Below are 27273 nucleotides of genomic sequence, written 5' to 3' on the forward strand. Positions count from 1 at the left end.
GAAAATACACAATGCAAAGGCAAAGAAGAGGAGGGCTGATCAAAAATAAATGAACGTGAATACATTACCCAGGAAATGTGTGGAGATCAAAGGGGAGAAGATGAGAAAGGTTTTCAGAGTGCGCGAGAGAGAGAGGAGAGCGGGGCCAGGGGCCTCTTCGCACATTCGTTCCCTTGCTGTCGTCCTCAGATGACTGAAATATTCATTGGTTTTCCTGCAAGGTGTGGCTCCACAGCCAAGTGTTCAGGACAGGTCTTCAGAGAGCCATTAACTTCCATAAATAAATAAACACGCCCCTGCGCCTCGTTAGCCTCGGAGAGCCGGGTGTCCTTTCCTCGTCTGCCTGTCCTAGCGCTGTCGCCGCGAGACGTCTAAGTGGATATGCAAGCAGTCAGATACACACTCACACAAACAAGCATTAGGTCGTGCTACTGAAGATATACAAGACCTGTACGCTTACTTATTCATGCAATTACCTAACCAGCCAATCGCCTGGCAGCGGTCGAATGCTTGCCATCATAGAGACGCTGGCAAAAGCTTTAGCTAGCGTTCAGATTAAACATTACGAATTTTGGTGTCAGAAGGGCGATGGTCAAAAGCCAATCCGCACAAAGAACCCCTCCAGCTTCAAGTATGGCTCGGCTCGACCCGCCATCCTTTAAGATCCATGGAAGGCGAGGGTCCAGACTTTTTACTGTCCTGCACCGAAGTGGTGGAACGAACTTCCCCTGGGTGTCCTACGCTCGCTGTCCTCAAACCCAGACTGAAGACCCTCCTCATCTGAGAGTACTCAGGCGAAGAGAAGAGTACTATGGTCTCCATATTGACTTGTGTTTAGTAGAGTCTAAGATTAGAGGTATCTAAGCTGAGGTTTTTCTTGGGTAAATAGCAAAACACTTTTGTAAGTCGCTCTGGAGAAGAGCGTCTGCTAATTGCCTTAAATGTAAATGTAAATGTAAGGGCTGCTGATCTCCTGGGATTTTCAGCACAGCGGCCTCTAGAGTTACTCAAAATGGTTCAATTCAGAAAACACATCCAGTAAGCTTCTAGTCTGCAGACGGACACGCCTTGTCAATGACAGAAAGGCTACAGGAAGAGAGCAGAAAAGCATCTCAGATGGTCCTTGAGGAGGATGAGCTACAACAGCAGAAGAACCATGTTGGGTTCCACTACTTTCAGCCAAGAACAGAAAGCTGAGGCTGCAGTGGCTCAGCACAGGCTGACCAACACTGGACAGCTGAAGACTGGAGAAACCGTCTGAAGAATTTCTGCGGAGGAACACAGAGGGTAGGGACCAAATTTGACAGCAATAGCATGAATCCATGGACCCAACCTGCCTTGTGTGAACAGTCCAGGCTGGTGGTTGGTTCAGTGGTGTGGGGTCTGTTAATATAACAGCTACCTCCAGCATGATGATGCACCAGGCCACAAAGCAAACGTCGTCTTAGACTGGTGTTATTAGCATTGAGCCAATGAGCTGAGTTCAGCGCTCTTCAGTGCTGGTTCTTTCCTCGCTTGCACATCCTTGTCTGAACATTTATTACTACGGTACTTTCCCCTGTATCCTTACCGTCTTCCTGTTCATTCATAATTTAGATATAATCACCGCAGGTCTCCGAACTGAGGCGTGACTCTTTATTTTTTCAGTGACCTTGAATGTCTGCACGGAAAGACTGTGCTCTCATTCTCTGACGGTGTCCCACTGGGTGTGATTACCTCTCTTAATGAATATGCATAGCACACATAACACTCTACTGGGCCATTTGTAAACAAAGGCATGGTGTGTAAGATGCATTAAAGGGCCCGTATCTTAAAATCTGTCTCTGCGTATATGACATTAAGGGTCAGTATTTGTAAATACGGCTTTGAGGCTTCAAACAGGGCTTATATCTTCAACAGTGGGTGGAGCTAAACTGCTATTAGCTGAATATGCAGATATGTATATGCTTTGGTTTTCACGACATCACAAAAATAAAAAAATAATTAAATAAATGGGCTGTTGTTAAAGCTTAGTTTCTGTATTTGGACCTTATGGAATGGCAGAAGGTGAATTTGCCATGCAAACTTCTGGGCACCCCTGCTGATCTGTTTCTCTTAATAATTAAACAAGCAAAAGAAACACACATCTCCAAAATGCAGAAAGTTCAAAGTGAAATATTCGCTTTAATATCTGAAAAACACTTAATCTACACCTAAACCTAATTTTAACCTCAACTTACCCCTTACACTAACCCGTGTAATGTTATTACCTGAACTTACACCCCAACCTAAGACTAAACTTAACCTACTACATCTAGTGCTAGTTTCCTAGACTGGGATTAAACCTAGTCTTGGACTACTGAGCATTCTGAATGGTGAGTCTCCATTAAAAGTTAAATTTAGTCTAGGGCTAGGCTTAATCCCAGTTTGGGAATTATTTTAATTTATTATTGTAATTTTATTACCTGAACCTTCACCTTAACCTAAACTTAAAATCCTATATCTAATCCTAATTCTTACTTAAACCTAACCTAACATTAATCTTGCCCTCAACCTAACTAAATGTAACCGCAGTAGAATGTGAAAATTTCTTTCATTTTTAGAAGCTCCATCATGGAGAAAAGCAGCACTGTTTACTCAATTCTTCCTCGAGTACAGGCTTGCATGATTGCAAGATTGCATGTATTTGGTAAAACAGCACCACCAGTGGACGGGAGTTGTAGTATAAAACGAACAATACGATGATGAAATATCTTTGTGCAAATGTTACAAATTTCTTGGGATACTTTTAGTCGTACATGTACGAAGCTTTTGAGATTTTGTTGGGTGCACTGTTCTACTGTGCAGCGATGCCTATACCAACATGACCCTCAATAGAAGAGTCTTCAGAAAAAATCTTGAGAAGTGTCTTGGTTTGGTACTTTGGTAGTTACCCACTTTTTCACTCACCCTTTAAACGAGCATCAGCAGTTAATAAATGTGTAGACTGATGATAATGACAGACGACACTAGAGCTGGAGTCCATATAAACAGAAAAGCATCAATTAGTAGCTGGAGTCAGAACATCAGGTGAGCTTCCTCTCATTCGGCTGTGGGTTTGGGTGAGGCTCTTTAAAACCTGTGAGCGAGGTGTGTGTGTGTGTGTGTGTGTGTGTGTGTGTGTGTGTGTGTGCTGACGCTCAGGCAGCTTGCAGGAACGAGGCAGCATGAAGTGTGCGTTTTCGCCATGCAGGCCAGCAGCCCCGGCTCCATCCATCCATCAAGAGCGGCGCGGCGGAAAACAGTGTTTAAACTCGCAGCAGGGTCGTGCCGCAGCGCTGCCTTCGTTTAAAGAAGCGGAGGAGAGCGCTCCTTCTCCTCCCCCTGGGCCTAACCGGAACAGTGGGGAGAGGATAAGCGAAGTGAAGAGGAAGAGAGGTCTAGCAGCATGGTGGGCAGATAATCCTCATCCCGCCACCTCCCGTGCACCGCATCTTCACTAAAGCAAAAAGGGATGCTAGGAGTGTGGCGGAGAGGAGTTTGGCCAGGCCGGTCAGGTGATAGTGCACCAACAGCAAGTCGCTTAAGAGCTGCAATGAGTCAGGGACAGCTCATGTGGGCAAAGAAATTGCCAGGGGTTTAAAAACGTTACTTCCTTTAGAGCCCTGCTACTGTAGCGCTACCTCACATGAATGTAAGTAAAATCTTCCCGAATTAAATGACTCATAAGTGAGTAAGTTGTTTATTGGAAAAGACGCCTCAGGTAATGACTTAGAGTTACGTTCATATTCACCTCATAATCAGAAGATCTGAGGCATAAGCAACGCTTGCTTCCAAAAACAGCAAAAGTAAAAACTGTAGTTACACTATATGGACAAAAGTATTGAGACATCTGCTCATTCACTTTCATTTCTTCTGAAATCAAGAGTATTAAAAAGACTTTTATCGTTCATCCAGCTTTTGTTGGAGTAACTGTCTCTACTGTCCAGATCTTGGAGGAGCATTGCTGTGAAAATTTGATTGCATATATATATTTATAACGCAGTTTTAGTGAAGCATGTTAAAGACAAAAAGTTGTTAAGCAGTTTGTAGACTGTGTTACTGAAAACACTGCAGGCTTTGGCTGCCAAGTAAGTGTGTGAGTGGGCAGACCAGCATAATTTATTCAGAACTGTAGAATTTTTCTAGGCATGGAACTATTCAGCTGGTAAGTGATGTAACCATATTCCATTTATAGAGGATTAAAGCAGATGAAAAGCTAGGTGATGCTATATACCATGTCGTATTGCACACACAGTTACATGCTGTATCTGCAGTATTGTTTCAATTATAGTTAAACGAACATTAGTATTAATCTTGTAAATGAACTGCAGTACACCTGCACTTCAGTCATTTCGAAAACCTGTGCAAAAACTACATTGGACTGCACTAAAGTCAAAACTGCAGTAATTTTTGTAAGTGTGAGGTCAGGATGTTGGATGATCACCAACCCACCTCATCCCTAGACCCCAACTCACCCCAAAAGTACTGGATGGAGCATCACCACCATTTCAAGGACCAGAGCTCAATGCTGGGGGGCTTTATACCCCTCTAGCCCACACCTGGCATTAGGCAGCATGGTGCCAATAGGGTCATGTTTATTATCTGCTTCAGAGAGTCCTATTCTATTGGCAGTACTTCTCCACAGGGACTAGACAAGCTGTGTGTGTGGGTGCAACTTAAAGTAGCTGAATGCATTCATTAGAAGAGGTGTCCACAAACATTTGGACATATAGTGTATTTAGCTAAAATGACTGCGTCCTCAGTTCAGATGTGGAACGTTCAAGTTAAACCCAGTCCCCTCTGTTAATGCCACTGTCATAGAGCTCCATAAGTGGACATCGCGCACAACCTGCAGCAGCAAGGCTCGTTCACAGACGTTCGACAGCAGTTTAAAAGTCTAGACATGCAATGTACGCAGTGCCAGGCCCTCCACAGTGTTCCCGTGCTAATAAACCATGGACATGGCCTTGATAGTAAGAAGAAATTAATGATGGCTGAATAAAAAGAAGCTTTCCTGATTGCCTGTGGGAACAGAATTCACCTGAGATTGGTGCTCATAGGTTGGTCTGTGAGCTGCTCTTATGTTCCAATCAAGCAACAAGTAACAGGGCAATCAGTTCAAACCTCTCGTATTTAGAGGGGGTGTATTTCACATGGCGGGTGGGCACAGAGGCTTGGCTGTTGGCTTGGCATTTGCCTCTTAGCACTGGGGTCTTAGGGTCAAGTCCCTATCTGGGTGGAGTTTCCCCCTGGGACTCTGGTTTAGTCCCATAGCCCAAAAACATGTAGAGCAGGTGAACTAGAGCACTGGGGCACAGTTACTCCTGAAACTGGTGTGTGTATGAATGTATGTCCAAATTTGGATTGGCGCTCGGTCCTGGCTGAACCCCCTCTCTAGTGCTAAATGCAGTCCTCCAGGTGGATGGCCGCTGCTCTCTGCTGCTTCTGTCTTCTCTGTGCATATAATGGGTATTAGAAAAGCACAATGCATGTATAGAAAAGCACAATGCATAAGTGTAATGTATATCCCCAGTATATAAACACCTTGTATCTACTGCCAGACAAACACCTTATATCTCCAAAATGGCAACTTTACAGAAGAGGCCAAAAAAACATCTCAACTTTCAATGGAAGTCAATGTCAAACTTTCTATTGGTCCAAATTCTGAAAAGTGAAACATGTCAAAAATGGTGATACAAGGTTGTTGCAGGGCAGCGACACTATTCACTCTCAGTACTCGACTGCATTTGGCTGTAGACGTGCTGCTGCTTCGGTTAGTAAAGCATTAAATAGTAACTGGCAACCTGGCAAATGATCAGACTGGCCAATCAGATTGGGTTGCCAATCATTACTGAGGTATAAAATTGTCTTTTTTAAAAAGTAGCAGTCCATGTTACCATATTGCACAAACACTAAAATTAAAAGCACCTAGAAAAGAGGCCAAAAGACTTTGGACATCCTTGGTTATAATGCATTATTATCCACCCTGTGTTACCATATGACACACAGACACACAATGTCTGTCACTGGGCAAGAGAAGTTATAGCGGCCAAAGAGGACCCTGCCTTTAACATTCACCACAAGCATCTACCCATGTCCCTGCAGTTTCAGCAATCAGCCAACTCCCATCCACAACACACACACACACACACACACACACACACACTTCCTGTTGTTCTGAATGGCCCAGTATCCACTTTTTCAGCCGTGAGAAACCCTCTCAGCAGCCAATTCACAGATTTAAGACCCCATTGTAATCCGCGTTCTTTACAGGCCATGCTGTGCCAGGAGTATGTTTTTCACTACAGGAGGCATTTTAAAATTACACCAGCGTTGCTGTTCAGCGAGACAGTGCAGTAGGCTAATGCAAATTGTGATGTATAACTGACACCTTGAGAGATTTTGAATGGAACAGTGTTTTTCCTCTTAGTCCGTCCTTGTGGATAAATAAAATGGGTTCTGTTTTCCTCCAGTGTGTCCCATCATTGTCCCAGAGTGGACCATATCAGCCATGCAGCAAGAGGAAGAACAGGCCCGGCCTGTGCACCACAGAGTCAGTGACTGAAAACAAACTGTAAAATGTATTGTGGTCAGTGGATCTTACAAAGGGCCCAGGGGTAAAAGCCAGCTGGTGTGGAATATAAGGTAACCCTTTACTAAAGGACAGCGTGCATAAGGCTACATGACGCCTACATAGACCTTTATAAAGACTTATAAAGCCCAGAGGTTCATAGCACTTCAGGATTGTTGGACTGTGTGGGTCTATGTCAGCTGTTGTGTGAAAGGCTTATGCAGATCCCTGCAGGCTGATGGATGCTGCACTTAACTTAAACTGCATTATTAGTTAGTTGGACAAAAGTATTGGGACACCTGCTCATTTTTCTGAAATCAAGGGTATTAAAAAGAGTTGATCCTGCTTTTGTTGGTGTAACTGTTTCTTCTGTCCAGGGAAGATGGCTTTCTACTCAAATTTGGAGCATTGCTTAAGGATTTGATGGCATACAGCCCCAAATATGTTAGTATTAGGGTGTTGGAGGATCACCACTCCACCGCAACTTTCCAACTCAACCCAGAAGCACAGGATGGACAGCATCTCATCATGGACATCATCTCAATGTTGGGGAGGGGCTTTATAGCCCTCCAGTCCACACCCGGCCTTAGGCATGGTGGTAGTAGGAATCTCCAGAGAAGAATCTCTCTATAAGGACTAGACAAGCTGAGTGTGTGTGTGTGTGTGTGTGTGTGTGTGTGTGTGTGTATGTGCATCATGGGTGCAACTTAAAGTAGCTGAATAAATTCATTAGACGAGATGTCCCAATACTTTTGTCCTAGTAGTGTATATTAACCAAATTGATGATCAAGTACCTGAAGCGTGTTGATTTTGAAGGTATTTCAGGTTCAGCTAAATGGGATTCGCTCTTCCAGCTTCAGACATGAGGCCCACAAGCAGCAGCTGATTCCTGACTCGCTGTGGCACTCGCTGGCCTCGCTGCTGAAAAGTGGCTACAGGGGACTTTTCCATCTTTGTGGCTGAGGCTTTCCATCTTCTCCCCCCTCAACCCCCCTTTTCCTCCTTTGGCCTAGTTTCCACCAGTTAAAAGGCCACGCAGATTGCAGGCACAGTTCCCTGAGGTGGTAGTCTGATTGAGCTTCTCCTGAGCTGAAGAGGGATGGCCAGGGTTAGAAGAAAGATGGTGAAGATTGGCGCGGACAGGGCCAGAGATAGTAGTGAGTCCACATGGGAGCGGACTGTGACACTGATGCTTAAAGCCTTGCGTTAATGAAGATGAATACTAGGTCCACAGGCAACCCTCTGTCAATATTATTGAGGGTCGTATGATAGAAGGTCACTCTCAAGATGAGTCATTCTTTTCTTGCATTGAGCCGCTCTGCCAGCAGAGGCAACACTTGGAAGTCCTAGCCACCTTCGCTGGATCCCAGGGAAGCTTGAGGACTTTCTCTTTCTCCCTCTAACAAATGGTCTGCAAGGGACCTAGTCTCTGGCCCTTCTCCTCAGGGCTAATGAAAGTGTCAGCAATTGGGGAGGATTGGTAATGGCGGCATTTAGTAAGGCTGTCTAATTGCGCTGCGCATTGGGTTGTATCTACCACGTAATGTGTTTGCGCTTAATTTGCTGCCTTCCCTCCACTAGAGATGGATATTACCCATTCTCCACTCATTCGCATTAGCGCTGGAGAGACCCGGAAAAAGAGGAGGAAGCGAAACACTCCGAGATGGTTAATTGAAACCCATGAGAGATTCTTTATGTTTTTTTTAACGGGAGAGTGTCTCTTCCTCTCGTTCACTGTGGGTAAACAAACTGCTCTCCATTTTCCTCTGGTGGCGTCCCACTGGCCCCGAGTTACGGCGCGCCGCATCAGCCATGGGACGCACAAAAGAAATCGAGGAAAAGAAATATGGGACGAGCCAAACAGGAACAGCGTGAACCGTGCCTCTAAGTTAATGATTGAAAACAAACTGTAAGACATCTTCACGTCGTTAGGCAGCCACCGTGGGTACGCAATTAGCAAATAGCAGAACTAGCACAATGCCTTGTCAGTAGAAAGGAAGGAACAAAGGAAGCAATGGGGGGTAACAAAGAAAATGGAAAAATGGAAGGAAAAATATTGCTGACTGTTAGCACACGTGGCGAGGAAAGCCTCCAAAGTCTTCCTGGAAAACAGAGGTGGAAAAAACAAAAGGTGCAATCATCACTGCCCCAAAGCCAGACAGAGAAAGATGGAGATGTTCAGAATGAACAAAGGACTACTCCACAAATGAAGACTCGTCTGTTATAATAAACAAATTAATAAAAAAAGACCTGGCAATTATTTCTTGTTAGAAAACGTCAACGTCTAATGTGAAAGAGAACTTATCTGGGGTTGAAGCTCGCAGCACAATTTAAGTACAAGGCGTTTAATACTGCTCAGATGCGTTGAGCGCTGAAGATCGACGCTGAGTGACAGCTTCCATTGAAGCAAAATTACCTGTTGCTTTGATCCGCGGGTCTTTGATCCACAGATGTGGAATGGTAACAAGGCGAGGACAGAACATACTGCTGCATTCATCCAGAGGTCAAACCGGTTCCCCCAAGGTCCAGCAGGTTAAGAGACGAGAGGGTCCCTTTGATGAGCCAAGTGCCGCTTGCCCGTCTGCATCTCATTTCACGATTCATGCCCTTGCTTCATGCTTGGTTACATGCGCCCTGGCTGACGAGGGCCGAGAGGTCAGGCTGTCAGTCCCCAACTGCCTAACTTGCTTTCTTATGTAGCGGAGCGTGAAATTCACGCTTTCAATTCGGATAATTACTACCTAAACTGTTTTAGCCAGGCCGGAGGGTTTAGCAGGGTCCAGTCTAACCGCTGCCAGCTGATCTATCCATCAATCGATCCCTGCTTTGCCAGCAAGGTCTTTCGGAGCTGCGGTTGCGAGGTTAGACAAGCCTGAATGCTACAAATGCCAGGTTGCAAGTCTGTGTTGCCAGCTTGGCACCACATGGTTTAAAATTCAGAATAATAGAATGTATTTTCTTGGATTGATGTGGGGAAAATCCTATTGGATAAAACTCTACTCACCATCGGCGCCAGTTCCACCTGCTCAACTGGCCAAAAGACCCCCAATGCTGACAAGGACTGACTAGCAGCAATGGGGCGGGACACACCACACATACACACACACACTATACTCCACAACTGGTGTTCACCAATAGCCTGACATTCAACAGTTGCCTTGGTGTATCGGGGCCCATGTGCCAATATTCTATCCAACTTCGGGACGGTTGCAGTTGGGCAGTTGTGGGCGGAGCTTATTTTGCATTGTCCAAGCAAGTCGAGTGCTGAGAAGGCCAGGATTGCTGGTCGTTGCACTTTCCTTTTTGGTCACATGGGTTGCATCTGACTACATCTATCGGCCGTCTGCAGAGGGATCAATCGCCCTTCGTAATCCCACCTCTTCCACGGCCGTGAACGCTAAAACAGCCATCTCTTTAACCATATGGCGACTCACCGGCGCTGTTGCACGAGTATGAGCAAAGGAACAGCACACACAGCTTGCTCAACTTTCACACTGACCTTGTGAAACACGGAGGCAGATCTCCATGGCAACTCTGCAGCAACCACTGCAATAGCTCCTTCCAAGGAATAAATGACGGCGGCTATGCAGAGGATCACTGTGTGTGTGAGAGAGAGAGTCAGAGAGAGAGAGAGAGAGTCAGAGAGAGACGGGGGGGGGGGACGAGAAATATCAGAACTTATTTTTAGTGATGGAGCACTGTGCTTTTAAACAACAGCGAGAGGCAAGTGGCTAACGGCCTGCATGATCGCCCTGCCTCTGAATCTATGAAGAGCATATACAGTCTATTCTCCCCCTGACAACCTGCCATCAATTCCCTGGGTGCTCATGCCGCAGGACCCATCTAATTATTATAAAGGTCAATATTCGCTGAGAAGGTGAGTGTAATATACAGCACTCTCCTGGGAATAAGGCGGGGAGGGTGCTGCAGCAGCGGGGACAAAATGAATAGCTAATCAGATGGATACAATGAGCTAAAGTTCATATCCATCAGCCTCCTCTGAGAGCTTCTACACGTGCCGAGAGAACAGCAAAGAGCGTTTACGGCCGAGCTCGGATACAATCAAACACTTCTGTCATGCTCGTGAGCAGATGGTGCTGCTGTGCCACGCTCCGTGCCGGGGATGGTTTTAGCACACTAAAAAAGAGCCTTGTTGCGTAAGGTGTGACTGATGTATCTATTCTACCTTGTTGCTTTGCTTCACAAGCAGCCATTTGGTGGAGCCAGTGAACCACTCAGCAACTCCTCGCTTCAACATGGATGAAAAACAGAGTCCTCAGATCCTTTCAGAGCAAGAAGTGTGTTTAGATACACGGGCGTTTCCAGTCTTTTTTTTCTGGTGGCAGTTTACACTGCTGATACACTGACAATATAAGAGATTAGCAATAATAATAATAAAAAAGGGCAGCATTAGTTACACACTGATTTGCATGAAATGGACAGTAACTTTAGTGGTGATCGAAGTTATAGTTATTACATTTACTGCAGATGAATTATGACTTGTAAACATGAAGCAAATTAAGAATATCATGGCACACATTCAAGCCTGTACTCATGAAAATACGGTGCGCAAAGCTCAAAAAAGTCAGTCCAGGTAGTCTGAGACTGAGTGTGTTTGTGGAAGTGCAGTATTTACAGTCCTTATCCAACACGTAGACCCTTCTATGTATCAGGAAAAAGGTTTCCACTACTGTTACAAGTCAGATAAGCATTTTCAGGACTGTATAGAACCCATTTCTTCTTTCTGCATTAAGATACACTATATGGACAAAAGTATTGGGACGCCAATGCTTAGTCACTGTTTCTTCAGAAATCAAGGCTATTAAAAAGAGTTAATCCTGCCTCTACTGTCCAGAAAAGAAGGCTTTCTACTAGATTGTGGAGGTGCATTGCTGTGAGGATTTGACTGCATTCAGTGAAAAAAGTGTTGGTGAGGTCAAGCGTCAAGTCAAGTGGGTTTTTATTGTCAACAACGTTCCTCCAGGACCATGGTGCAACACAGACATAGTCAGGGTGTTAGATGGATGTTCACCACCCCACATCATCCCCAACTCCCCAACCCATCCCAAAAGTATCAAATGGAGCACCACCATCATTCCACTGCTCCACAGCTCACAATGCTGGGGGGGCTTTATACCCCTCTAGTCTACGCCTGGCTTTAGGCAGCATGGTGCCGATAGGTTCATGTTTAACAGTTTTTAAACAGTATTCAGACACCACACTCTGTGCTCCTTGGCAGAAATCGAGATTCATCAGACCAGGCTATGTTTTCTTCAGTCATCAACTGTCCAGTGTTGGTCAGTTGACCCACTGCAGTCTCGGCCTTCTGTTCGTGGTGGAGAAAAGTTGAACCCTACATGGTCTTCTGCTGTTGTAGCTCCTCCTTCTGTTATAGCCCCTGCTCCTCAAGGTTGGAAGTGGTGTTCATTGTTCATTGTTCATCAGGTGGTGGGAGATGTTTTTCACCACCAACCGATCTGGACTGGAGCTACACTGTGTTGTTGCTTTTGTTAAGCAGCTGCTCTTCGATTTCTCTAAGGAGCTTCTGCAAGCACTGTTTAGTGTATTTTGCCATATATATATATATACACATACATACACACACACACACACACACACACACACACACTGTATGTAGTACCAGTCAAAAGATTGGACACGTGTGGTTTTCAGTAGGCCCAAGTTGTACGATAAACTGAAAGGAGAGGATGATTGGGTCATGTAGGCCATTAAGGCTTTTTGATGGTTTTATAATTGAGTAAGTGTGTGTGTGTATTAATGTACATGCTGTACCTGCAGGGTTTGAGAGCTATTTCCACCCTCACACACAAACACACACTGCCACGGTCCTACAACTTAGGCCTACTGGAAACCCCCCAGCCACGACATCCTACCTACCATCCATCCCACGACACACGATACCCACGTGTCCTCAGTGTTCTCATTTTTTACAAACATAAATATGGTATCTCTAGCTTTTTAGATCAAATAATCAGCACACGTTCAACCAGGTGTGTCCAAATTTATGACTGCTACTATGGTCTGAACGTGTATATAAATAATGCTGTGCTTTAAAGACTGACAGAGTTGGTGCTCTATGTTGATTGGCTTAATTGCCAACTGCCTCTCAGGGCCAATTTTTAATTCCACTGCAAATTGACTCCATCACTTTGATCACCTAAATACAAAAAAACGAGAGAGGCTTATGAAACACAGTTATGTATCGGGCAATCAGGGCCGAGCTTGGCTCAGATTTGCACTCGTTCCCTTTTCAAACACAGGTGATCTCTCCAGCAGAGAGCCTCATCCCATGCTGTGTCTTTAATCAGAAGCTTTTAAAAATTGAAGGAGCACAGAGCATCTCTGGCTGCTAAGCGTGCCAGCCCAGGCTCCTTTGAAGTTATAATAATAGCCCGGTCTCAATTCAGTTGTTTGCTCCCTCCGTTCACTTCACCCCCAGCCCACCCCTCCCTCCCATTCCACTCAGAAACGGCAGCCTCCATTTGACACTCGGTCTGTGTCTCGCAAATGGCATTTAGAAGGACACTGTGAGGTCGCAGCAAGGGTAGAATCACCTCGGAAACAAAATAGCAGGTATATACTTAGTGAGAAATAGTGAGAAATGAGAGAGACCGAGTCTGGCCAATGAAGTTGAAGGGGGGAGGGGGGGCTGGGGGGATGTCCATGTCAGCTGCTCTCAGAATTAAATGAAAACACTTAGAAAGTACGCGAGACCTGCCGGGAGTCCTCCTAATGAGAAATGCAAAGCCAAGGAACAAAGAGAAAAGAAAAAAACCTTAGATCCATAAACGAGAATCTTCTCGTCTGATTCAGAATGTGACTAATCAGCAGAAAATCTTTAGAGACGGCAGATGAAGTTCAACTTGGTCTTGTCGTACGAGTTCCATATCAAAGGTACCTCTCAGCAGCAGCCACCAGGCCTCTCGCACTGTACCCAGCGAGGCCTCCTGCAGCAGCTTAGCCAAGGGCCCGGCTCCACGTTTCATGTTGACCTCCTTTGACAGGTTTAGAATATTCAATTAACGCAAAGCTGCAAGAACGACATGTGCAGTGTTCCTTATTCCAGACGCTTCCGTCTTTGTCTCAGAGGTTCGCACAACCTGATAGAGATCCCACCTCCGGCGCGAGACCAGCTGGCATATGCAGAAGTTTGTGTGTGCATGTGGGTTTCTGATTGGCTGCCCTGTATCGCGTCTCATTCAAAAAGCAGTCCAGACTAAAAACACTCGTAACAACTTTCACGTTAGGGGGCGGGGCTAAACTGAACTAAAGTGATGTCACCAAAACAGTGCAGGCTGTTTTTGCAGCTTAACTTCCACATATGTACAGTATGGGCTGGAGAGAAGGTTTGGACATCGTAACAATGTTAACATATTACAGTTCCTTTATCTTTTATCTGTTTTATATTTAAAAAAATATATATTGAACTTTCTGCTTCTTAAACTCTTAAAATAAAGTTCAACAACAAAGATTTTTTGCAAGCTTGCAAGTGTGCACAGCAGGGGAGGAAAGAGCTCCAAAAATAGCAGGCAGTAAAGCGAAGAGCCTTCGTGCTATTACTGCAGGCAGGCCTAGTCGATAGAGGCCATCGACAGCGCTCCCCGTGTAAAGTCGTGGTGGGTGCACCTCCACTTTGAGCACAGAGGAATCAGACAAGAGCCCAGAAAGCCTGAAGGGGAGGAAAGAGAAGGAAGAGAGGCAGCACTGTGGCACCAGCTGCAGCCCTACCTGTCTGAGACTGCTGCAGGGGTCAGCAGAAAATCAATGGGCTGGGTCATGGGCAAGCGAGAGCAGCAGGGAAGGGAAGCTGGAGATTCTGGACACCTGGAGAGATAAAAATCCATCGAATTCTCCTTGGTATCAAACCGAGAAGAAAATTGGTGGCAACGAAACTTTACAGTGGGGGAAAATGGGATGCTGAATTGTCATTCGGTTGAACATCAACACCATTAATCTAGACGTCTTTTAGGACGGTACTGAGAGGAAGCGAGTTGATCTAGAGTCTTCAGTGTGTGACTGATGATGGGTGTGAATTCAGAGCAGGTAACAGGGAAGAATGAGACTCAGAGTTTGAGAAAACTAAAACTTTATGTTTATATTATATTATATTTATTATACAGCAGCATTAAGTTAGGACTGGGGTTTTCTGGCTCCCCCTACAGTTGGTGTGTAATGTACTTTTACAACACTGCAGAAAAAAAGACAAGACAAGACAATGAGACAACCATCTTCACCATAGGTGATGGACATCATTCAACCCATCCATGCATTGAACAAACACACACACACCCACACACACACACACACACACTAGTGATCAAACACACACAGTGGACAGTGAGTACACGTGCCCAGAGCAGTGGGCAGCCATTGCTGCTGTGCTCAGGGAGCAGAGAGGGTGAAGGCCTTGCTCAAGGGCCCGGGTATTAAACCCACAACCCAGTCATCAACAGCCTGGAGCTCTAACCGCTGAGCCATGTATACATTTTATACATTCTAAACATTTAATGAAGTGTAATCTTTGATTATAAACACTGGAATTAAACCAATGTAGAATAGAATTACTGTAGAAAGTGACTGGTTGAATAAAAGAGAAGCAATAAAAATATGATTTGAAACAGCGAAAGAACAAAAGACAATAATTTGCATCAACGATATATGTGTGTGTGTGTGTGTGGTCATTTCTTTAATGTATAGGTGATTTCTGGAATGAATGATTATTGCTAGTAACAAGTTTCTGTCTGTAATATTTGTTTTTATCTATTTCAACCACTAAAAATAACCTCTTTCAGGTTTTTGGCGTTAATTAGGGCCTGACGGTCTATCTAAAGCAACCCAGGATTATCCTCGGGACAACGTGTTCTTTTTATATCAAGCAGAAGAAGTGGAGATGGTGTGCTAACAACCTTTCATTGGCGTTCCATAACAATTCAACGATTCCACATCGATTCAGATATTCCCTTTTATTTAATAACCTGAAGTCACACTTCATGAAATATGAATATCAGTCAATTCAGCTGCCAAATAAAACATTAACCACTGTACACTTTTTTTCCAGCTTGAGGAAAAAAAGGGGCTTTTCCAAGTAGGCCTTCATGAAATGTGGAGCTATATGGTGGTGTTTATGATTATGGCACGGATAAAGCGCTTAATAAAATAAGAAGAACAGACTGACGTGAGGTCGACTTTCAGCACTTGTTAAAAATGGAAAATATGGCAAATCAGACTGATGACCGGGTGACGGGAGAGAGGAAATGTCAGTATTGGAAATGTGAGCTCTGAATGTGTAAACAGGCTCACTCAGCTCTCCGTTCAGCTGCACTCTCAAAAATAAAAGTGCTACAAAAGGTTGTTAAAAAGATCCAGAAGAGTCACAGAAGAACCTTATTTGTAGAAGAGACGTGCGTGTAAAGACCCTTTACTAGAAATACAGTATATGTCCAAATGTTTGTGGACACACCTTCTAATTTAGTGTTCAGCTACTTTCAGTTGCACCCATTGCTGACACAGATGTTCAAACGCACACACAGCTTGTCTAGTCCCTGTAGAGAAAAGGAACTGCCAATAGAATAGGACTCTCTGGAGCAGATAAACATCATGAAGCTATTGGCATCATGCTGCCTAATGCCAGGCGTGGACTAGAGGGGTATAAAGCCCCCCAGCATTGAGGAGATGTGGAACAGTGGAGGAACTGTTCTGTATAGTGGTGGAGCTCCATCCAGTACATTTTGGATGGATGATCTGTGGAGTTGGGGTTGAGGTGGGATGGTGATCATCATCCAACATCCTGACATCTCTAATGTTCTTGTTGCTGAATGCAATCAAATCCTCACAGCAATGCTCCTCCAAAATCTAGTATAAAGCATTCTTCCTCTCTGGACAGTGGAGACAGTTACTCCAACAAAAGCAGGAGAATCTTATCTAATACCCTTGATTTTATAAGAAACATTGAATGAGCGGGTGTCCCAATACTTTTGTCTATATAGTGTATTTATAAAAGTGGTACTCCTCAATGGCATCACTCAAAGAACCCATTGCAGCACCTTTATTTTTAAGAGCGTACAGGCTGATGGATCTGACCTGAGGGGGAAATATACTTCGTCCAGAGGTGTCTCGCTCAGTCTGTCTCAGTCTGTCTCGCTCTGATCAGGCTGGCTGAGAAACTCGGGCAAATTCAGCTAATCCCTCTGATCTGCAAAGCAAGGCATGAACATAAAATGTGTTTAAATTGGAACAAAGTGCTGCTGAGCTCCGCCTCTCTTTTTTTAATAGAGTGGAATCAATAATTAAGTGAGAGCTGCAAAGCTGCAAACAGAAAAATGAGGAGCAGCTCACATCAGTGTAACGAGTGACAAGCTTAGACCTTCACCACCCCAGCCGCAGAATTTCGCACCCACTGTGGAATTATACAGCCACTGGCTTTCAGTGAGCAGATTTCCCATCTCCGGAGGGTGAGATACACAGAGCAACAGCACTTCGTCTCTGAGCGCATATCATCTCTGGCATTATCAGCATCGCAGCATTATGTGTAGGACAAGGTGTTAACAGGCAGCCATAATGCAATGCTCCTGAACATTATTTGATCTCCAGTTGGCACATAGTGCAAGGCCTATAATCATCTGTCTCTCTATTATACCCCTGCTGTCTGCATGGGGAGAATGTAACAGTTCACATACGCCATTGTTGACAAAAGAAGCTTATTATGAACAGAAGGCTTTCAGGGCTATTATGCCGCTCCAGAGCCACAGTGGCTGTCCGCGATAATCTCCAATGAAAATCTTTCATTCTGCCCGTCTCTCTCACTTCTGGCTCGCAGCTCGGAGAAATCTGGCCAGATCTATACCCAGCTCATAAACTCGCTCACATCTCTCGCACCTACTGAGGCCTTCCATTCTTTGACAAAGCCTTGGATGATGAGTCTCAAATCGAGCTCCACACACACGTATATATACACACACATACACACCCCATACATATAGCCTCCATAAGCCAGTTCCACCCTGAAAGAAACACTCCAGTGTATTTCAAATCTACCACAGAAAAAAGTGAGAAGAGAGCTATTTGCCAAGCGAAGCCTCGGGGCTCTACGTAGCAGGTGATCGATTCATGAAGGAACATAAAAAAAGGCACATTTTGACTCAAAGTGCACTTATAATAGAAGCGCGCTGTACGGGCAACTACTGTATGAAGTGTGAGCCCACTGGCTTGTAGAATTTCAGAAAAAGTAATGTGCTTTCTCCAAGGCCCCCAACTTGAAACACCACCTTATCTTCTCAAGCTGCAACTGTCCAACAGCACAGGATAGCTCAGGATAGGGCTTGGAGGAGAATACCAACTGCCAATTCTGTATAACAGCTATCAGACTCCCGTGCTGGCCAGTGGTGGGAGAGAGGGCGGGTCAATACCCACCCAAAGAGAGTGAGGCCAGTGTTGCTTTCTTGAACTTCAGTCCATGGTGGCATCCCCAAGGAATGAAGAATGAACTCAACAATAGTGTAAACTACCGTCCTCCTTTCCAGCACCTTTGGAGGAGTACAGGAGTACAGTGTGGACTCTTGCCATCGTGAACATTGGAAATAAGCTGTAAATGTGAAGTTCAAAAGTCCTGCCAGTTAACCCACCTGTTCGTAGCTGCTGTACTGCCACCAGTACAGCACTGCCAGGTAGCCGACTGGCTCGGAGGAAATTACCAGGTCCCCAGCTTCACCGCACCAGCTAACAGATGCCAGTGCTGGCCAACATTGCTTAAGAACGATGAGGGGAGAGAGAGAGAGAGAGAGAGAGAGAGAGAGAGAGAGAGAGAGAGAGTTACTAATTGTGCTTTTTCAGATTCCAGCTGCTGATGGCAAGGCGGCATGGCTGGCGACTCCCAGGCCTTAGTGGCAGCGCACAAGACCGCAGAGCCAGAAACATGTATTTAAAGCTGAAAGAATGGCTGGCTAATCTGGGTAATCTAGACATATATGGTGGCGGGAACACCCCACAAGACCGGCCTGATGTTTTGGAGATGTTCTGACCCAGTCATCATCTTGAACATCACAGTTTGGTGAATATATCCACCCGCTGACAGGAGCCACTGTAGATGAAGATGATCAGTGTTACTCACTTTACCTATGGTGTTAATGTTATGGCTAATTGCTGTATCCTTTATTTATATAACCTGTAACAGTAAATGCATCATCAGTTGTTAGCTTGTTGTTGCGTGGATGATTAATCTGCAATCAAAAACAGGACTAAATGAGTTCTCTATTGTTGGGAAAGTATTTTAGCACAGGCTCAGAAACAGGAGGATTCTTTACTGCAGTATTCTTTGATTTCTCATGAATTTTAACAGCTTTCCTCCGGTGCACTGAGAGAGAGAGGGAGAGAGAGAGAGAGAGAGAGAGAGAGAAAAGTGAGGGCCAGAGTTTGACAATGCCACAAACCCACAGCAAGGGGCACGTACTCACCTTGAGGCTCCTTCAGGCTATTTCTTCAAACCGTTGCAGAAGAACACAGAAGTATGTAGAGCAGCAAAAGATACATGCCGGCCTAGATATGAGCGTCAGCCATGGAGTCATTATAATGCCATTACGTCTGGCAATAGGTGAGAACCCATTTATCCAGCGATGACAGATAGCAGCATGAGCCGCGCTCATGTAGGACTAGCTGTGGGGAAGCAACCACACAGTGCCACAGTTGGCAACAGCTGTTTCCTTCAGAACAAACAGAGAAGCTCCTTGCTGAACCCTGCACTCCCAAAACACCGCCCCCGCCCCCCTCCCCACCTACCACCACCATCCCCACCACCACCTCCTCCACACACTCTCACACGCTCTACAATTTGTCAGAGAGCATTTTCTTGTCCATTTTGCTCGGGCCGAAATGAGAGTGAAAGCAGCGGGAGTGGAGATTAGCAGGCGAAGGCAGTCAATGCATTATTCAAGGCGCAGAGTTGGGGGGTGGGGGGTGGGTGGTGGGATGGGATGGGATAGGGGTGGGCGCGCACACACAAAAAAACCCCTCTCCATTCACTTTGCATTAAAGGCGCTCACGGCACCCTCACGACTCATTAGGACGCGGGTAGGGAATTGGTGGAACACAGCACGTTTCTGGCCTCAGCCAGTCAGCCAGGCGGGCCGGAGTGACGGAGTGCAGGATGGGGGCCAAGTTTCTGCCTGAGACGCCACTGAGAAGCTGACACTTTGTAAACGAGCTCTGTGGCAGAGCATGCACTCTGATGGGAGGACGGGGAAAACTCCAGGCCTCGCAAACACACATGCGTTGATCGCTGCCTCTGTCTGTGTGTGTGTGTGTGTGTGTGTGTCTGTGTCTAAAGAACAAACGGTCTCAGAGCAGTCAGGTAGATCCCTGGTGGACTTGAGAACGGAGACAGGGAGAACATTAGGACTAATTGGGCATTCAGACGAAGGATGGATTAGCCAGGCAAGAAGTGGTAACAAGGGGGGATGTGGTGGAAGCAACCATGGGAGTGGGTAAACAGTCTTTGCTGTGGTTCTGGGTATATAATAAAGTACATAGGATACCATCTTCCAGCAAGCTGCATAATAAATTGGTTTCTTTGCTGAATTTTCAGTCTGAAAGAATCAAAAAGAGAAGCTTAAAAATGACAAATCACCAAAAAGGGTTCTGTGAAGAATAGCATAAATAAGGAGTGTCCAATCAAATCCACAAAAGGTCGGAGTGGCTGTAGATTTTTTCCCCAAATCAACTTGATTCAATCTTATTCTTCTTAGTAGGCCTTCAGATCTCTGATTAGCTGTATGAGGGGAGCCATATACCAAGCTCTGGCTTGTTTGGAAAGAAAGCCTAGAATCACACTGGCTCTAATGCAGAACCATGCAACAACCACCTTTGCCTACCTAAAGCACGTCCAGCCTTTTTTTAACTGGATGCTTTTAAATGAGTGTGTTTTTCTGAAGAACCATCCATTGAAAAGTCGAGGAGTCGAGCTTCTTCAATTAAAGCAGGTCCCGGACGTCCCCTTATTGTACTACCTGGACTGAGTTCTTGTATATGTCCTATTTTTGGGACTTTTTGGGTAGTCAGATGATGGTTGTAGATTCTGACGGTTTCCAAGTGTAGAAGTCCCTCTGGAGCACGCTCTGAGATCATCACAAGCACATCCACAAACAACGTGGCTGTTTTATGCTTCTGCTGCAAAAAACCTTTCCTGGCACCTTTTTTAAGAGTGCACCGTCACAGCATAATTGAGGATTATGCAGATGAAGTCCTCCGACTTGATCAGCTTTATGCTAACATCATATAACTATAATAAAAATGGTCACGGCCCAGGCTGTGACAATAAGGCAATCAGGGATGTAAAATGCTTTATTCATAATTATTCCCTAATTTTGTAAAGTCCTGCTACTCCGAGAGTAAGAATGACGACCACTCTGTGCTTTTCTTTCCTCTATGCTTCGTCCTCGTTCCCGTCCTGCTTGCTCCTGAATCCAGTCAAGAACATGTCATCCCACCCCCATTCCCCATCTGCAGAGGCTGCTTGCAGATGACTAATACCAAGACCTCAGTTATTTGCAGAGCAAAATCTTAAGCCATGAATTAGGCTCGCTAAATTTCAGCCTCCATTTCTCTCACATTTCTGCAGCAGTCATCTTCCAGCGGTGATGAGAAATGCAGCCACATTCCGCTGTAATGCCCCAGAACTAATTTGGAGCTCCTCTTTAAGGGAGAGTGAAACGCACAAGCAGCAAATTATGCAAGGTGCTATGATACACACAGAGATATGATCTAATTTTAGCCGGTACAGTACTGGCTTTGAAGCTGCAAGTTTAAGAAAATGACAAATTCTATTTGTCTCACCGAAAAGAAAGACATGGCGGCTAAGCACCTGCCATGAAATGCGCTAAAAGTGAGCTAGAAATGTCGAGGCAGCTTTAATGAAACACTCATGCTCAGACACACTCGGACTGAACTGATATTATCTCCACCTGCACTTGTCTAAGTGTCCTATTTTTGTCTTTTCCAGGTCTCCCTCTGAAGTGCACCTGAAGCTCCTCTGTTGTACCACAATGTAAAATCAATGGATTGAATAGAGGACCAAGAACATCTCAGTGTGCTCAACTCCGAGGACATCAAAGCAGAAAGTTGCCGTCATATTTCTTGACAAAGGTGGAAACGATGAAACAGAAAACGTAATTTTGGAGACAACTTATTTTCGAAGACCCGAGCAAACTCTTCTATCTCATGGACAGATAAGCGAGAGGCTGATTTGAAGAAAGGAAGAGAAACGGCAAAAGCAGAAACGGGCCAAACGGTCCTGTACATCCTGTACACAGAGGTCACTTACCTAATTAGCTTCAGTGATGAAAATGAGAGCGATTACTAAGATTTTTGTGCAAATTCACCTCTTGTTTGGAGTTGCTAGCTCTCTGGTTATTCACTCCATGCCCTGGAGGGTGCCATGTCCTCAGCAGTGTGTGTGCCAGATCAAGCCCTGGTACTCTCCCCAGTCTGTGTATAGAGAGGCTCCTACCGTTGACTGCAATGATCTACTCCTCACCCAGCTGCCCACATCGCTCCCTCCAGAGACACAAACACTCAGGCTGCAGAGCAATCTCATCAGTTCCATGGATCAGAGTGAACTTCAAGGTCTCACCAATCTTACAGAGTTGGATCTCTCCCACAACAGCTTCATCAGTACTCGTAACCTGAGAATCACCGACCTGCCAGCTCTTCTCAGCCTGCACATGGAAGAGAACCAGCTGAGGCACCTGCCAGAAGAAGCTTTCTCGGGGCTGCCTAGCCTCCAGGAGCTGTATCTCAATCATAACAGGCTCAGAAGCATTTCTCCCGGGGCTTTCAAGGGTTTAGATTACCTTTTGAGGCTTCATCTCAACTCGAACCACCTTGTGGTAATTGACAGACGTTGGTTCCATGCCTTACCCCAACTGGAAGTCCTCATGATTGGCGGAAACCCAGTGGACATCATACAAGATCTCAACTTTAAACCACTCGGATCTCTGCGCAGCTTAGTCCTGGCAGGCATGGGTTTGCGCGAGATCTCGGAGCGTGCTCTAGAGGGGCTTCTAAATTTGGAAAGCATCAGCTTTTATGACAACCATCTGACCCAAGTCCCAAAAGAAGCACTGCAGAAACTGCCGGTCCTGAAATTCTTGGACCTGAACAAGAACCCAATTCAGCTGGTGCAGAGAGGGGACTTCAGGGACATGCTTCACCTGAAGGAGCTCGGCTTAAACAACATGGAGGAGTTGGTTTCCATCGAGCACTCGGCAATGGAAAACCTGCCCGAGCTCACCAAGCTGGAAATGACAAACAATCCGCGACTGTCATACATCCACCCTCAGGCTTTCCAGAAGCTGCCAAGTATGGAGAGTCTGATGCTCAACAGTAACGCCTTGAGTGCCCTGCACCGCCAGACTGTGCGCTCTCTGCCGAGCTTGCAAGAGATCAGTCTCCATACCAATCCCATCCGTTGCGACTGCCTTATTCGCTGGGTGGGGGCAGAGGACGACAAACCAGTCCGTTTCATTGAGCCTCAGTCCACTTTCTGCTCAGAACCTCCAGAGTTAAAAGCCCGGAGGGTGAAGGAGGTCTCGTTCAGAGAAATGGCAGATAGTTGCCTGCCCTTGATAGCCCCAAGCACATTCCCGTCTTACATCCAGGTCAAACATGGGGACAACGTAGCCCTGCACTGCCGAGCACTGGCAGAACCAGAGCCGAACATCTACTGGGTCATCCCAAAAGGTTTGAGGTTAACTCCCTCCACCAGGTTTGGGCGTTACCAGGTCTTAACAGAAGGTACACTGGAGATCTTCGGAGTGACCCCCGAGGAGGCTGGGTTCTACACTTGTGTGGCGCAGAATTTGGTCGGGGCTGACACAAGGAGCTTGACACTGAAGGTGGAAGGAGCAAGCAGGGCTCATACGGCGAGTGCTCAACGAAGTGACGATAACCTCGAGGTACGAGACGTCAAGGAACACTTTGCTTTACTGACCTGGCAGGCTGGCCATAATGTTCCCTCTGCTCGACTCTCTTGGATAGCCAATGGCAGCTTGGAAGATCACCACAGGCACAGTACTCGAATACTGGCCGGCACTAGAGGCTTCAACCTAACTCGTCTCCGACCAGGAACCCATTACAAGGTCTGTCTGCACATGGGGCCGAACGACACCTCCTGTGTCCATCTCAGGACTAAAGAGGTGCTCATGCCAGTCCCTTCTCCAGACCTGACCCCAGCAGTCCTGTTGGCTGTGTCAGCTCTTCTCCTCCTGCTGGCAGCCAGAGCTTGTCAAGGGGGTGCAACGCTCAACTGGAAAGAACAGATGCCAGAATTTGAGAAGCCCCATACCACCATTTTAACCCAGGAGGCAAAGGCTTTCATGGCTCCAGTAGTGTCTCTGAAAGAACCACTGCAGCAGTACAGAGATAAACTTTCATTAGAGGGCAGCGCAAAGAAGATCAGTGATGCTCAGCCGGGGCATCACGCTCTGGGGCCAACAAAAGAGGCATGTTGAGTTCAACAAGAGGATGTGCCGCAGAATCCGTACGAGCTCTGGAAAGCTACTCACAAAGTCCAGCTCTCGGACAGTTCACACTTAGCCTCCTGAAACAACAACACCTGAACTTTACTTGCCAGATCTGCATTTACGAAGAGAGCGACCCAATTATAAGTGCAGTGCTGTAATAAAAGAGATTTCATTTGTATTTATTTTATAATGGAAAAAGATACAGTACATATATGTATATTGAAAGCATTTGTTCATGTATTCACAAACAGAAACCCGCCGAGAAAGACGACGTCTGCCGGAGCTGCCCGAGAGTTCTCGATTATTCATTCAGTTTGTAAGCAACTTCTGAACTTTACAAGTCTGTTATTACAACAGACCTGAGGGTTGCAACATGATCGGAAGCACTCATATATTTTTCATACTGCTGAAGAGACTAATTTGACAGGTGGGTCGAGGAACTAAGCGACGGACAGTCCACGGCTCTCACGGCTGTTGGAACGGAACGGTCTGAAGAACTACATCGTCACTTTTCTATTTTTAAAAACGTGATAGACTTATTCGCAGAACAGGTGGATGGCGTCTAAGAGAAGGCGCCAGACGAAAGGACTCAAAAAAGAAAGAAGGGTATTTTTAATATGTTGCATAATCATATACTCGCTATCTTTCTTTGCTAATGTGGGCCAAAACTGAGCCCAGTACAGGAAGCCCCAGCTGAGCCCCAGCTCTGACGAGAGACATATTCATCTCAGCGACGTGGGGGGACCTCTTCTCAAAGACGGACACATCTTTACGCCTGGGAGAAGCCCGGCACTACTATGGGCTATCCTGAGCTCTGTGCAGGCGTGGATCTACTTGTTTTCTGCATTCCACCCCCAAAACAATTGCAAAAACACAGCTGAAACTAAAGACTGATTAGCTGATTAGCACCGGACATCGAGCCCTGACCACTGTGTGTGTGCTAGCGTCTTCGTTGTTCAGTGCGAAAGAAGCGAAGGACGGAGAATGATCACGAAGCAGGTGCAAAGAAAAGGATTCTCCAGGAACGGTGAACGGTGAATGAATGAGGACATCCGCTCACACATGCCACCTTTTTTGTTCCAAGAAAAATTAAAAAAAATAAAAGTTGTCTCACAAAAGCAATGGAAAGAACGGACACTAGAGCAGTCACACCGCTAATGGGGATGTGCTCGAAGGAAATAAAGAGCCAACTCGATCTCTGTTCCTAATAGCTCGTCAGGTGACTTTATTCAGTGCACAGCAACGAACGCTCGACCGATTAGAGGCCCTGCATCAGTGAGTGACGTATAGACACCGCAGAAGGGTCATCAAGGCCAAAAAGGTCCTTAACAGGAACAAGGGAAGAGTCAGCAGCAGCATTCGGGATTATGAGCTCGGCTCCTATAACTTCTCAAGTATGGGGAACCCTGTTTTTCTACAGTACGTCATTTATGGTAATCCTGCTTTGTTTTAGTTTTGTCAGTTTGTGGTTGATGTGCCCCCTCGTTTCAGTAACCCCCACTCTAACTAAACGCACCCTCTTTACTTTCCGTTTCCTATCTTTTGTTGGCTACTGTTAATTTTCTATCACCGCAAAGCTGTACATACAGTAAATCAACCCCAGTTTCCTATTCAGTGTTCCACTTACTTCCCTTTCAGAAATAATTTAGATGACTGTGTGTTAAATTCTATTTTGAGGTATTATTAAACCATTTTGGACTGATAAACGGCTTGGTTAATTGGAGAGCATTGGCGTATGTACGTGTGTGGGTGTGTGTAAGAGGAGATTACATCGCAACTCAGAACAAGTGCAACCTTTAAATCAAGCTCAAGCACTTAAGCTCATTCAAAGTCAGGGTCTTAGGCTACAATTTCTCTTGTCATTATGTTTCATGAGCTCCATATGCCTTTGGTCCACGAGGGGCATAATTCACAGAGCTACCACAGATGTACCTGGAGCAATTCTACTTCCAATTATAATGAGCATAAATATTCATTTCACCGCGCTGAAACGGACTCACCACAGGAAGGAGTTACTCTCGTTTCTGGAGATTTGCAAAATAGCTCTCAGCTTCTTAAAATCGCAGAGAAGAGCCTGAGGCAGGTGATGCCTCCACTTCCCGGTGGCAGATGATCATCCCTCCAGTATCCCTCAAGTACACCCTGTTTGAAGCGAAGAAGCCCATTTCCTAAAAACACTAACTTCGGAAGAGTGATTAATGCTAGAGAAAGAGAGAGTTGTCAAAGTGAGTGAAGGGAAGTCTGCGGGCTCTGGAAGTTCTCTACAGCCTTAAAGTTGAATTAACTCATTCATGCATCAACCAGCGGCTGCGAGGCTGGGCGAGCTTTGCATTCAAACTCATTTAGGTTGGAGCTTAGATTCACTACGCAACACTGAGCTTCCCGTTTAGAAAGCCATGCTGACCACGAAACCACTAACACCACTATGCTCGGACTAGCTGGACTGAACAACATCAAATACAACACCTCAGCTTTTAACACGGATACAGATGCAGGCGAAGCCTTCTGTCCAAACTCTGTCCAATTTCATAATGCAGAGTGAAGCAGTAGCACAGGAAACCGCGGGGCCGTTATAGCCAATGAAACACGACCACTGCCATATGCAGATATGACGCGGTCAGAAACATTTGACTCTGATCTGCCCTCTAGTGGGTGTACTGCTTAACATCCATGCCAGCGTAAACGATAAGTATGTGGGCTGTGATGGTTACGACATTTGAAATGGACGCACTAATTTCTGAATGTAAAGGGATCATAAATAAGCCTTAATACAAAATCTTTTAATATTATGAACAAATTTAATAAAATGTCTCGTCAAGTTAAAAATAAATTGTACCAATGTTTTGGAAAGTTGGTCCAAGGCAGAATGCTTGCGATTATCTGGATTCATGTATATTTTTGAAGAAAAAATATTTTCAGAGTTATTCATTGATCTGTGCGTGATGTCTTTTTTTTTGCTCATGGGCTCTTACAGTTGCGGAGTGTAATTCACATTTACTCCACTGCCATAAATACAAATCAAGCTTGAAGATCCAGAACCAGCATCTGAAGTGGAAGAAATTGTGTCAACTGACAAAGTAGAGTAATGATGACTCTGGTTACGCAGCAATACACAGTTCTGGAGAGAGGTCCTTCTGCAGCTCCACCACCAAAGCTCCACAGTTCCGACCC

General features: G+C 45.5%; 1 protein-coding gene across 1 annotated transcript in view; it reads left to right on the top strand.

The window, feature by feature from the left end:
• lrrn2 (leucine rich repeat neuronal 2) overlaps positions 1-25808 on the top strand; it is an 81309-nt gene extending 55501 nt beyond the window's left edge. Inside the window, exon 2 of the mRNA XM_072666265.1 lies at positions 21582-25808. Within this exon, the coding sequence (XP_072522366.1) occupies positions 21919-24090 (2172 nt within the window). The 5' untranslated portion in view covers positions 21582-21918 and the 3' untranslated portion in view covers positions 24091-25808. The remainder of the gene's footprint in view (positions 1-21581) is intronic.
• Positions 25809-27273: the final 1465 nt, after the last annotated feature.

Source organism: Salminus brasiliensis, chromosome 21 (assembly GCF_030463535.1).
Source record: "Salminus brasiliensis chromosome 21, fSalBra1.hap2, whole genome shotgun sequence".
Lineage (NCBI taxonomy): Eukaryota > Metazoa > Chordata > Actinopteri > Characiformes > Bryconidae > Salminus > Salminus brasiliensis.